The sequence below is a fragment of the Cimex lectularius genome, unplaced genomic scaffold (genome assembly GCF_000648675.2).
Source record: "Cimex lectularius strain Harlan isolate CLEC.00 unplaced genomic scaffold, Clec_2.1 scaffold20, whole genome shotgun sequence".
Taxonomy (NCBI): Eukaryota; Metazoa; Arthropoda; class Insecta; order Hemiptera; family Cimicidae; genus Cimex; species Cimex lectularius.
In genome coordinates, this window is record NW_019392641.1 from 1919955 (window position 1) to 1934011 (window position 14057).

The 14057-nt window shown below is 35.8% G+C and overlaps 1 protein-coding gene across 2 annotated transcripts in view; it reads right to left on the reverse strand.

Annotated features, from left to right (window-relative positions):
* LOC106661361 (protein outspread) overlaps window positions 1–14057 on the reverse strand; it is a 234614-nt gene that overhangs the window by 182296 nt on the left and 38261 nt on the right. For both annotated transcript variants that reach the window (XM_014384676.2, XM_014384679.2), the window contains exon 2: window positions 7473–7532. In XM_014384676.2, coding sequence (XP_014240162.1) covers window positions 7473–7532 — 60 coding nt within the window. The remainder of the gene's footprint in view (window positions 1–7472; window positions 7533–14057) is intronic.

Sequence of the window (14057 nt, forward strand, 5' to 3'; positions counted from 1 at the left end):
GGACCGCACACATGTGTTTAGAGAAAGCATCGATCGAGCTTATTGTCTATACGACCCTCGCAGGGAAAGTAGGCAATTAGACGGCTCGCCGTTTACCGGCCGCGGCCCGCAGAAGGGAGGAGAGATAAAAAACGCACCCAGCTTTCCCTTTTACAGCCTCTTCGTATCTGCAGTTATCGGAGGCCTTTTTTAAAATATCATATTCCCATGCAGACTCTCGAAATTGACGGTGAAACTGGAAGCACATTCGATCGAAAAAACCGAAAAATTCAGAAGAGAATTAAAACATTTCCTTCAATACATTTCAGGCAAAAGAACTTTAAGTTAAAGCATCTTCACCTCCCCCTCCCCAAAAAAAAATCTTTAAAAAAAAGTTTATGCGTATGAACCGGTTTATGTGAATGATGTGAATGTTAATTCACCGAAACCGACATCCCCTTTAACAGAAAGTTATGATTCTATTATGCCTGTTTCCCTTGCAGGTAAAAGTTATTGCAATTAATTTCCAAAAAAAATTATTAAACAAGCATGTGCATTCAGAAAGAAATCTTCAATTGCGTTTTTTAATATACCGTTTAACTAGTTTGACTAATGTCGATTTACCTAATAAGCGTGTACTTAATGTTCTTCAAACACGGTGGGCGGCGTGGTGATAAATTACCCTCTGTGTACCCAAGTATCAATTATTTGTACACACTATAAACCTACCTAACCATAAATTTGCATTTTTTTTTAATGGAGTACCATAATGAACCAATGGTCATTTTTCCCCTCGGCACTTCGCCATATTACGTAAATGTTGAGTATGTCGATATCTATCATGCTTCGTGAAATTAAGAGATCTGCTGAAGATAGAGAAATGCAGAAAGTGCCTTTAAGAAACGATTCATCAGGAATGATCGAAAATTTTTAAAATTTTCATTACGTATTATATTTTTAATTAATTATATTATCCCCGAATAACAACTCGCTGACCAGTTAACCAGTTAACGTTTCACGTTTCGCCGAATTATACAGGTTTGATTATTTAGGCATAATAATAGATAAAAAATTAATTGGAAAGCACGTATTAAAAAGAAAAGGGCAGAACTTGATTTGAAGTACGGTCAACTTTATTTGTTGCCGTCAAAGAATTCCCGGCTATCAATACAAAATAAAATAATGATTAACAATCAATATGAAAATTTATTATATATTAATCCATTTATATTTAGCGTGCTAATTGACCATATAAATTATTTCAATTAATTAGCCGAAGGGCGTGGGTTCGAATCCCGCTCGAGGCACTTTTTCAACTCAACCTAGACCTTACATAAAAAGAATAATTAATTGAAATAATTAAAATGTATATGAATATATGGTATACAATTTTGAGGATGTGCCCAAAGAAGAAATATAACGCTTCCAAAACAAAGTTCTACGAAATGTGGTACATGCTCCGTAGTATGTTCGCAATAGCGACATACACAAAGATCTGAACATCTTCATCTCTGAACAGTACACGGAGATCACACGGTATACTTATAAGCACTACCTTCGTCTTCAAAACAACCCAAATACCAGGCCAGCCGCCTGCTACCGTTGACAGCACATCGTGAGACTACTTATGAGGACGACTAAGCCATTTGAATTAGTTCTAAAGAAATATCCTACATAAACTCACTAGACAAACTGTAACACTAATGAGGGATTAAAGTGGATTTATTATTTATTTATTTCTAAATTAGTCATTGTAAAATTAATAGATAATCTCATTTCACAAGTTGTATTAAATAAATGTATTAATAAAAAAGTAAAATTAAAAAAATGGTTTGATTATTTCCGTTAATAATTACGATACATAATAAATAACTGAACATTTCATTATCTATTTTTTTTAACATCATGGTTATCAACATTTCGAACGTAGTTGCAAGTTTTTGGAAATTATTCTTTGAACAAGAAAAAACCGAAAAACGAGAAAAAATGTTTCTGATCTTTCCTGCATATAACTGGTACATAAAGGTAAAGAGAAAATCTATTCACAAGTAATAGGAACGTGGTTTATCAGCAAAGAAAATCGTATAAACTATATTCGTAGACAGGCTTATCATAGAATAAATAATAATCGAATAATTAATTAATTTAATAACTTTAAGGTTTTATATTTTTAACAAAAGAAACTGTACGAAGAAAGAAAATGCTATCACAGTTGTTACGTAATATATTATGTAACATTAAAACGCTCATTAGAATCTGTTCGATTTTTTTCCTATTGTATAATTAATTGTCTGTTAAGAATTACATCGGGTAATTTTAAGATATGCATATTTTCGTTTTAATGTATTTTGAACTAAATTAATGTAGGCAAAATTACAAAGTTTGACAGGTTTGAAAGAATTTCAATGAATTTCAGATTCAAGGTGAAGGTTTATCGAAATGCAGGCTGGTTTCGAGGGATGGAAAAATCCTTATCAGATTTCCATGATTGCCCATTGTTTAAAGACACCGGGATGATGAAAGTTCTCGATAAACGCCGAGTGAATACATTGTTTTGTCAATATTTATTCTCAAGGAAAAATCGATTTCGTTGAATAGCATTAACACAATCGTCATAAAACTGATGACATTTAAACGTTTTCGTATGTTGTCTAAATCAATAAGCAGTTTGGAACTGGAAAAATGGAGCAATTTTTGGACGCGACATTTGCAAGACGGTCTGCGCAACATCACTTTGCCTTGTCCAGAAACCACATTTTCAGCCCATCCTTATCAGAACAGCCGAACAACGTAAGACATCCAACGAACTTTTACTGTAGTTTAGTAATTTCCGATAATTTTCTACATATTGTCCCTATTTTAGTCTGTCATAGTCGTTTCTCGTCATCTTCAATGATCAGGGATATAAGAGCGAAGCTCACAAACCATGTTTGCCCGTTGGCAGAACGGTCCGTGTAATTTCCCTTTGTATTTTGTCTGGAAACTTCATTTAAAGCCTATCACAACCACCAAACTGAGTCAGCAAATCACAACACAACAACAATCAACAAACATTTGTTGCAATTGACACCCTCGTTTCGGTCATTCGTTACTTTCAATGGTAGGCATTTGAGTCTCGCCCTTAATTCCCTGACCCAGGACTGAAGATGGTTTGAAGCAGAAACGCGTGACAGATTAAGAAGATAAGCAACAAGAATGAACGTAATCGTCCAACTTACAAATTCATCACCCCATAGACCTCCTGAGGAAATCACAAAGTTAGTAAAAGTTTGGAATTCCGAATATAGAAAATTAGACCCCCCCCCCACAGAAAAGTTCGACAAGTTGAGCCGATGCATGTCAATGACTTTATCTTGGGTAAAAGTTTTGAAAAGTATTTGAACCAAACACGTCTAACTTTACGAAGAGGTTTTGTCTGAATTCTTTCCAATTATAGAGTAACTGTAAGAGTCAGCACATTATCTTATTGATTTTTCCGTATGCGGCACTCCCCGTTTTTTAGCTGATAACGATTAGCCTTGAATCCGTGGAGAGAAGATAGGTACATTTATAGACCGGAAAGTGATTCTAGACGGAGGAAATAACCAAAGTTGTTATTGTCATAGATCAAGCTCGGCGCCGAACAAAACCGATGGGGGCAAAAAATGCTGACGGGAAGTGCGCGGGGGAGAAAAAGGATAGGCCAAAAAAATAGGATGAGCATTGTCTTTGAGACACGACCCTACTTCTTATGTTGTAATTTTGTCTTTCCCCGCTCCAGACAGCCAATTATCTAACCGCATCTCACCACCGCCGCCATGAATATTTACAGCTATGAATATTTATTGTCCTTTGTGCCGGGGCGGATCGACGAGGGAGCACGGACCCGTCCCGTTGCGAACGCTGCTGCAAAAAGGCCATCGGAGGAAGTGTGAAGACGGTCGGGCCGCGTGGCTAATGGCCTGCAGATGCCGCATGATTACGGTTCGGGTAGCCCTTGTACCTTTTCAAACACGCCAAGGAGGGTTGACAACACGAAACACTCACCGAGGACAGAAAAAAAGGAAAAAATCGTACACAAGAAACTAGAACGGGGATAATTCTAAAACCAGACAGGAATTACATCCTAGAAGCAACGTGGTTTAAGTGATCAAGCGTCTACCGAGACCGTTTTATTTTCGTCTGGGAATTTTCCATTATTCTTGGGGAATAGAAATAGCTGGCTACTACAGTTAATTGGTTCACCGCTTGGAATAAAACACACCTTCAAGACCAAGTACCGACGACTTCCATATTTAAACAAAAAAACCTCCTGATCAGTGATGGTTTCACTTGTTTATCAATGTCATTACTTATTCCTTTATATTTAGATCACGCAACACTATTGGTCACGTTTCAAAAACATAAAATACAATTTTCAATTAATTAAGGTTTTGGTTGAGATAAAAGGTCAGTGTCACAAGCGGGATTCGAACCCACGACCCCGTGGTAATAATGTACAATAATATTAGGGAATCTTTCCTAGAATAGTCATACCTGTCTGGGATAAATTGACAGATTAAAGAGGTTTATAAAAGTAACTGCATAAGTTCACGATACTAGATGATGTTTATTAATTAATAATTAATTATAAATTAACCATTAAAGATAGTACTGGAAGTTCACAAAGTTATACATTTATTACGTACCAGCTTTTTAACTATCAGATTCCCTCATTTTGTCAATTTTCGTCTGTTGAATGTTATGACGCGTAGTTAGGTCGTTTTGGATCATCAGCCTTTTTGGATTTTCGAGTTCTCCAGTTACAAACGCTCAAGGTTCAACGTTCTTTTTAAAGGTTGGATTTTAGTTTTTCCAAAATACCAACAAAACTTTATAAATATAAGAGAAAGTGATGTTTTATTTGGTAAAAATATAACTGTGAAAATCATGAAGGCTAGTAAAAAAAAAATAAAAAATAAACCCTATACGTAGTAAACTATCAATAATATTGTGAGATAATTTGTAGAGATCTGTAAGGTATGAAGTTCCCTTTCAAGACACTTTTGTTAAGATATCTTCCATGGTTGATTTGTCTGTGATTTCGTCAAATGTTTTCGCTAACTAATGAAATGAATAATAGATAAGATTGGTTCTCATAAAAGTAGAAATTTAGTACGTAACAAGCTTTTTAATAAGCAGCTTGTGTTTTGCGTACCCCCTCAGGTTCTAAAAATTATATCATTTTTGAACTTATAATTATTGTTGAAATCTTACGGGTGATTATCATGTGGTTTGAACATTCGCATCGTCCTGGTAAGACACCGTCTTTAGTGGTACACATGGAGCAAAACCAGCAACGATGACTAAAAGCTTAGTCACTTATAAAGGACAAACCAAAGCCAAACGGCAGCTCACCATGTTCAGTGGTGGAAATATGTGGAAAGACAAACCAACCAAAATGTTGAAATGTCACAGGTAGACCAGGTTTAACCGAAACAACGAACGAGTCATATCATCCAGCGGACGTGAACAGAAAGTATCAGAGTGGAACATAAAATAATTATATATTAGTAAATTAATACTACTGAGTGTTGTAAATATCGTAATAAATCAATTCAAAGCCTACATTAAGAACATTCACCCTGGATCGGGGGCAGTGTCTGAAAACAGGCCCGTCGACGAAAGTGAAAGCTCCCCGGTGAAATTGGCCGTTCTTGGCCAAATGCTCGGATTTTCAAAAGGTCGACGGACACAAGCTTCCCTTAGGAATTTCGACTGGAGTCAATTAGCTGACTTTCATTAGAAGGGAGGATTAGCAGAAAGAACGCTTTTAATAGACCCGCTTCGGACTTTTTCCACTCCAAGAAAGTCGGATAGGCAACGACTGGGTGCTTGGCTGCTCGAACGGAACAGATGAGGCTTCTAATAAATAGAATTACAAGGAACTTAATAGGCTTCTTCGGGTGTGAAATCACTCGAGCAACTGATTTAGTTAACTAGAAGGTGAAAAATCAGCACTTTCACTGGCGTACAGGCGAAAACGGCCATTCAACCTAATAAAATTAAAAATATATTTATATGTAAAATATTTAGGCTCGTCACCCAACCGTTGGATCGTGTTTAAAGGGTTATCGTGCTATTAAAACGACCATACGTGAACGACCATTATAAATGTTTATGTGTTAAATGCTCTGAACTGTTCATAATTTTTCAAATAAGTTTTGTGAATTCTTGATCGTGGTTAATAACAATTGATTCTTTTAACATGCCAAACATAAGTAGGCAATACCCTGCTTATAATCCTGCCCTAGGAGTAATCACTGCAAAATGCCCTAACAGAAGATAGGCAGATTCATCACCCCGCAATATATGCATTCCTATCACTGCAAAATAGCATAAAAGAGCGAGAGATTACGAGCCAAGATTGCGTACTTATTAAATATTCATTCATTTACGTTTTAGTGGTCAATTGACCAAGTCACATCTTTCAATGAAGAAATTATTCTTTCCATGTAAGGTCTTGGTTGAGATAAAAAAGTCAGTGTCAGTTGTAATTTGTATATTGTGTTCCTTCATTTAAGAAACAATGATAAAAATGTGTGGTAATTAGTGACCATTTGGCGATGATTATTCAGAAATCGTGAGATGCGGTCTGGTGTGATGTAGGTTTCAGAAAAACAGTTTCTTTATTGTGTCAACAAGTTTTTGCATTGTATAAATTCACTTTTTTCCACATTCTACATGTTTTTGTTAAATTTAAACAATGTTTGTCAATCCCAGGCCCTGAAGATGATCTCAATAAAGATCGAAACGTTGGCACGATAAAGAAAATGTCTTTTTGAAACCTACATCACACCAGACCGCATCTCACGATTTCTGAATAATCAATGATAAAAATATGATAAACATACGAAATGATCAATAACCATACAAAAGTTAATGTTTATGCTCGGCCTTTTCTGGAAGGGCTTTTAATTAATCAACAAGTACAATGTTCATGGTGGGCTCAGCATATTGTCTTAAAAAATCAGGCTTAAACTTGGGGATATTTCTGAAAAGCAGGTCGAGATGGTACGGATACGTTCCAACTACGTAACCACGCTTAGTTAAAGTTTTACCAAATTTAACAAATAAGTAAAAAATGAAGCGAAAATACAAGCAATTGTTAAAATTGATCCCGTTGTTTAATTAATGTTTAAATTCAGTCTGAAGTAATTGCCATTAATTTTTGGCATTGTACATATTCTTGCATTAAAAAAATATGCATTCATATACTACAGAATAAAAAAGTAAATTAAATAAAAAATAGGAAGAAAGGGCAGGATAGAGTTCGTCTGTTTTATGCCAGGAAAGTAAATATTTCAAAAACAAAATAAAAAACTTAAAACAACTTTTGACTAAAAGCCTTTGATTGTAATTAATAGCATTGATAAAACAAAAAGCGACTTTATGCCCACTACAAGCAGCTAGTCAAAAACAAAAACAGACAAAGCACATGTCAACTCTCTATAGTTGATAGTTTAGCAACTCACTCGACTGCCGAGTAATTCGGCGAAATCTCCACTTACAAGGCAGTAGCACCAGCTATCCATCTGGAAGACAAGTTAAAAACAATAAGAATTAAACATCTTATTGGTTTGGGTGGATGTGAAAAATGTAAAGCGATGGGAAAGATGATGCCAGAAAACGAAAAATGCAAGACGATGCCACTTGGGTTGCGCGATGTGGGAAATTTACAACCCGCGTAGGTTATTTAATCTAGCAGTAAAACGGCTCCAATGCATTTTAAGCAACCAGTTTAAGCCCACGTTAATTTCCAGAGAGCTAATCAAACTCATAGGCGTAGGACGAAGACATTTTTTAACACTGCGAACACGCACAAACTGTGAAACGTGACATCTGGTCCAACGGGTCAAATTTTATCCAAGTCGATTTTGCTTTCAAGTGAATTTTCAGCTGTTTTTCGATCAATATTTTTGGGGACGGTGAAAGCGAAGCCGGTCAAAAATTGAAGGTCAGCACTGCGGAATCGTGATCGGCGAATTCATTCTTGAAAATCGCAAAAACCCGATCCCAAAAGGACGGGGAGGTGTCCAAATCGCAACAGGAGTGGCGTGGTTTCATATTCGAAAAAGGACCTGTTTTCACTCTGGCATTTAAAACTATCTCAGCACGTTTTCATTCGGACGGTGTGAGCGCGACCAGTTTCAAAAGAGACAACCTTTCACAAACGTACTCATTAGCACAATCACATGGTCAGCTAAGACGTCTGCGGGTTGCAAAAAAAATTAAGCCCACGATTTGATACAATTTCATGATATGTGGATGGTTTTAAAGATAGATCATGCATTCAGTTTGGTATGAAAAATATATACATTTCTTACCACACTGGGACAGACACAAGCAATCCAAAGATAACTTACCTGCAAAAAAAAAAAACACGTTAGTGACTAATAATGAAATACAGAAATAATCATCTATATAACAAGCGTGTGTCTGATAATACGTTTCCATTTGTAGAAGACAAATAAAAATGTTTACAAATACAAACATATTGTACAAAATACGTAGCGTATATATGATACTATACCCACAGACCAACAAGATGGAAGAGAGCACATTCCCCCTTTTACAATAAATGACCAAAAAAAGTGCAAGCAATTGCCCCGAAACATATTACAAATAAACAGTCTATGTGTGAAGTAATGTTTCACAGCAATTAAATTATGAAATTCCTATTCGTGCTATTTCTCAAATTTACATCTATTTAGCGAAGCATATTATTTAATCGAAGACACACACATTTCCAATTGCAGAAGTACAAAATACGATTATACAACTACGATTTGGTCAGAAACGTACAATAAAACTAGGAACAGTAACTTGTTAACTACATATTATACAAGTTAGGTGGGCATGTTCAAGAATGATTAAATAACATTTCATAATGATAAACAATCAAGTATAGTTTCAGGTTACAAAAAACTAAGGGGTATTATTAACAGCTAACAATAGCGTCTGAACAACAATTGTTAACCAGGGCACATTTTCAAATTTTAGTGGGCTGATTCTAATTCAATTTGGCCACAAATGATATACAATTAAATTGATTTTGCTTTAATAAAACGGACTAAAAAATAAAAGGCACACACATGTATGTTTTACGTGTCACACTTTATCTCTCGATCGTGCACACAAAAAAATCCAATTGAATTTAAATGACTTAATAACTAGTAACTTAATTGTTAAATGTCTAAACAAGATGGACGTAGGCAACTAAGTATCAGGGCTAAATGGGATTTTTTCCTACGCACAATTAGAATAAAGAAGTAATTATTTTACATTTTCATTTTATGTAAAAAAGAATCGAAGAAAGTTCAAATTCGTTGACGGTGTGTTTGACATAAATTAAAACAATAATCATCATGCTATGATTTTAGGATATGAAAAGAAAAAACTTTTTTTTGTGAAGAGGTACAACATTAATTTCTTGACAAATTGAACTGGTTAGGATATTATTTGAAATTTATATTAACCAAGAAAAATAAAAAATAAATGATATTTATTGAGGCCATTGGAGTGATCAAGACCGATCATCCAAGTCCATCGTAACTAGTTTCAACATTTTGCCATAATTATTTGTGATTTCACTTGACTCCCTTTAAGATGGCGACAAAACCCACACTAAAGGACAATTTGGATGTAGATAAACTGTATGTGGCGAAATACCTAACTACATCTGACAGTCTACACATACGTACGATGTTAAGTAAACCAGTATGGTAAGAGAAGACCAAACGCCTCTGTTTAATTGCACACTGCTAACAATGTACTAAATATAACAGACACGGTAGGTATTCCTCCTACTACCATTTTAAAATTCGGTGAATGTAGTTGATATCCTTTCTGTTATTGGTTACCATGTGCGTTTCCTGTAAAATTATAGTCTCGGACCATTATCCGGATTATAAACAATAATAGAAACACTAATAGAAATTGCTTACAAAAGCCTTCATTGGAGGGAAAAAGTCCTTGAGCCTGTTCCCATAATCAGCATGTACGTGAGGCGTTCTTGTCATTCATTTCCTCAATTCGTCCGGGAAATGGGCAGTCCCACGAAAATGATTTTCGCCGGCCAACAAATGACTGGTGGCTAAATCGTGTCGCGGAGGAAGTGAGCGAACGACAAATCAATTGGGCCGACCTCATTGCAGGACTATGGACAACCAACGGGTCTGGGTTTTTGTAGTTAGGCCTCCACCATCCGGAACAATTAACTTACGATAAGTATTCTGTACCACTTTTTACGACGGAAGCGCAACGGAATACGCCGTGGAAGCTGAAGTGAGACGGGACCAAACGGGAAAGATATGACCGCTATAACGCTATAAATTTAATCAAAAGTAACAAGTACTATAACTATAAATATAAAATCAAGTTCCAATTCAACCGAGGCAACAAAAACATCACTCCCAATTAGAAATATGATCAGTTTGTTGTGTTTTAGTTGGTGTGCGAGCTTGTGTCATCATGGTCGTCCCTGACCAACTTGGTCGAGTCCCAAGACACAGGTCAACACCGAAGTGAAAATAAACAAATGATTGATTGATACTGACGATGATTGATGATACTGCTTGGCCGACATTATTTTCTAAATAGTCTTCCAAAACAAAATACAGTCAAGACCGACTTATTATCCAGGACTCGAGGGTTTTCTATGGCAACGGCTGTACTTGACAAGTTACAAAACTTATTTAATTTCAATAAACCATCCATTTTAAACTATTTTAAAGTAAACAAATAACGTGCTATAATTTAAAAAAAAAAACAAAAAAAAAAAGGCTGAACATAAATATTGCATGACCGTTTCGAAACAACTAGAAGCGTACACAATCCGACAAATTTGTGCCCATTATTCCACACTTTGTATTTATGGTCTTTTCAAAATGCCATCAAATATATTTCAGCTTTTACAGACTCGTAAAAGATAAAGTGGAGGGTAGTAGGAGGGACAAATCAATGAAAAGAGGGTGTATACGATCAGCTTCTCCCTTTACTTCTCGCCTTCGGTGTTTCAACGTCAAACATTTTCTCATATGTTAAATGTACACAAACTTACATAAAATATGTTCCACGTCCTAACAATTCTCTTGAAGTTAAAGCAATTTTAAATTGGTCGAGATCACACTTTACTCCTTTCGCGCAATAACTTTTTTCAGGCAGTTGTTATTATGCCATCATTAATCACATTTATTCCAACCACTGTAATGATTAATTCTTGTATGTATCATGCTAATTTATTTTATATAATACAATTTAAACATTTTCTTTTGAGCGGATTTTTTTTACACTGAATTGACAGTGTTGATAAAATTAATAATGTTCATCCCTCTCCCTCTCTCTCTTTTCATTCAACCTCCTCTCAATCACAGTCTCCTTATTTCACTCACACACATTCGTCATCTCACTAACGCCCTCGCCTTACCTCACGCAATCTTTCCTAATCTCATTTATTCCCATATTATCTCACTCACTCTTACGTTATCTCACTCATTCTTTTCTTATCTCACTCACCTTATCTCAATCACAAACTCTTTTTCCGTCACTCTCATTTAATACAATTTTTTATAATTATTAAAAATAAATATAATGCACCATTAAACACTAAAATAAAATAAACAATCTACTCCATAAAATAGGGCAGGAATTTCAAATGTTACCACATCGAATAGTCCTAGTTTTGGTCATAATTACAATACATGTTTTTTGTTGAAGTAAAGTGAATAAGACAAAAGTGGACATTTTCTTCTTAATTTACTATAATCATCGGTTGAATTCATGGGTTGAAAAATAAATTCAAGGCTCTGCCGACTTATTAAAACTCATCAGACCTCTGGGATCTCAGGAAGTCAAATATTAGATGAATGATACTCGGCTCGGCCCTGATGGGCGGTTCAATCAATGACGGCCTAATCCGTCTGCGGTAGATCAAAGGGCACCGACAGGACGTTCACCTCCGGTGTTGAAGAAATGCTTTCTCTTCATTTTCATCGCTGAAAAATTTCTATACCCCTGGGTGTTTTATCGCCTGTTAAAAAAAAACCTTCCTGGTCCAGTTTCTTCAATATAAGGTAGCTCCATTATCCGTTTAAGGCTAAAATCTTTCACTTTCGAGCCGAAAGCCGTCAGAATCGGGAGTCGGTTGTCTTTTCGGCTTCTGTTCAACGCTAATGGACGGAGTCTTTGACCCCAGTGGAACTACCAACCGACTGCCTTCTGTTAATAAACACACGCTCTTTTTATTTGTTCATGATTAGAATTTCTGTTGTGTAAACTGTTTTGCAAACAAGTCTGACATCTGCTTTGATCTGACAAATTGTACAGTTTTTGTATTTGCTTCAATTTCTGTTTAATTCCCACACACCACATATAAAACGTTAAAAAGTAAAAAGTGTTCCTGTTTGTTTCTACTCCGAGGTCGCCGAATCGAAATAGCACATTGCCAATTTATTGGCTTAATTACAGTGAATTCATGAAAGTATATACAAGTTCGACTCTCGCCAATTGTGCAGATTGTGGATTATTCTGTCAAGGCTGAACTGAATTCCACCCTGCCGAAGGTACGATACGGTTAAAGTAGTGGAAATAACAATATTGGAAATCTGTGTGAGAGGGCACGTATTAGAAACAATTCATCTGGTATTAAGCCGCCAAACGTTCTTCCACTTAATGATAATGTTTCCTCTGTATATCAGTAGTGAAATTATAGGCCGAATTTAAATTCTGATATTTTTCGCATGGTTTAAAAAAATATCGTACCATTTTCAACCTGAAGAGTGGTAGGTGGCAAAGGGAGCAAATGATATTGATGAGCTCCTGAAGGGGCACCAATCTGTTGTGGCAATAACTTGGTCCCAGTGAAAATTATATATGGCATGTTATAAATGAAAATTACAGGGTTCGCCTGGCAAATTTTAAACCCACCTTAAGGAGTTCCCGTTTCGTCGAAATCCAGGTTGTTTAAATGATTTTCTTCATGAATGCAAAGCACTGGTTCGACGTATTTTCAGGCGTTGAAGGCTCGCGAGAAAACTAATATAAATTAGACTACAACTAACATTACCAGAGCGTATGTGTCTTAGTGTTGGTGTACTGGTGAAAATCCAGCAATCCCACTTGATTGTCAGGGCTAAACTTTGTCTACGTGTTGGTATGACCTGTCTATTCTTGGTCGAAAAGCAGCTCTCCCACATAACTGTTGTCAAAGCTATTTTTTTTTCGTTAGCGGTGTGCTTGAGAAAGTGGATCAATCCCACTTAATCTTCAGGGCTGATGTTGTTGGGCGATGCTGGTGAAAAGTATCAATCCCAAATAATTGGCCAAGCCTTAGTTTGGTTTGGAGTTGGTGTACTGCTACAAATCAATACCAAATATTCCACAAAGCAATAGTATGACTGGGTGTTGGAGCAATTCTGGCGAAAATGGCTCCTTTTTCATCCCAGATAATTGTCAGAGCTAGTTTTGTTTGGTTGTTAATGTACAATAGTGAAAATGGACCCCAGATAATTGTCAAATCAAAAATTTGTTAATTTTTATTCATAAAAATCAATTATAAAAATAAGTAATTTTTATTTATAAATTGGCCTTTCCCTATAAATTAGGCTCATCTATGTTAGTTTTGGTCTGTTAGACGCGTTTCGGCTTCAATTATAGGTACCTGGTAGGCAAGGTTGATAAAGGGTAGAATGACTAACAGACAATGTTATGCCTATAGTATTCGCTATTTTTCAGAGATCCATTAAGTTTATACGCATACAACGACCACTTGAAAGAGAATCCGAAAGGCCGATCAAATTGATCCGAAATGGCCAGATTTGAATTTACTTTACATAAAAGATCAAAATATGGGTGATGTTAAAACGTAAGATTTATCTAAGGAAACTTAATTACTTTCCAACTTGATTTCTTAAATTTTTTGTATTAAATAGGCTTTAGATTCATGGAATCGTTCTTCGGCTTGATGTGATTGAGTGAAGAGAACGGTCCGGCAATCAATCAAATAAACCTAATAATACATTTAAAAACTATTGGAATGCAACTTTCATTCCGAATCCACA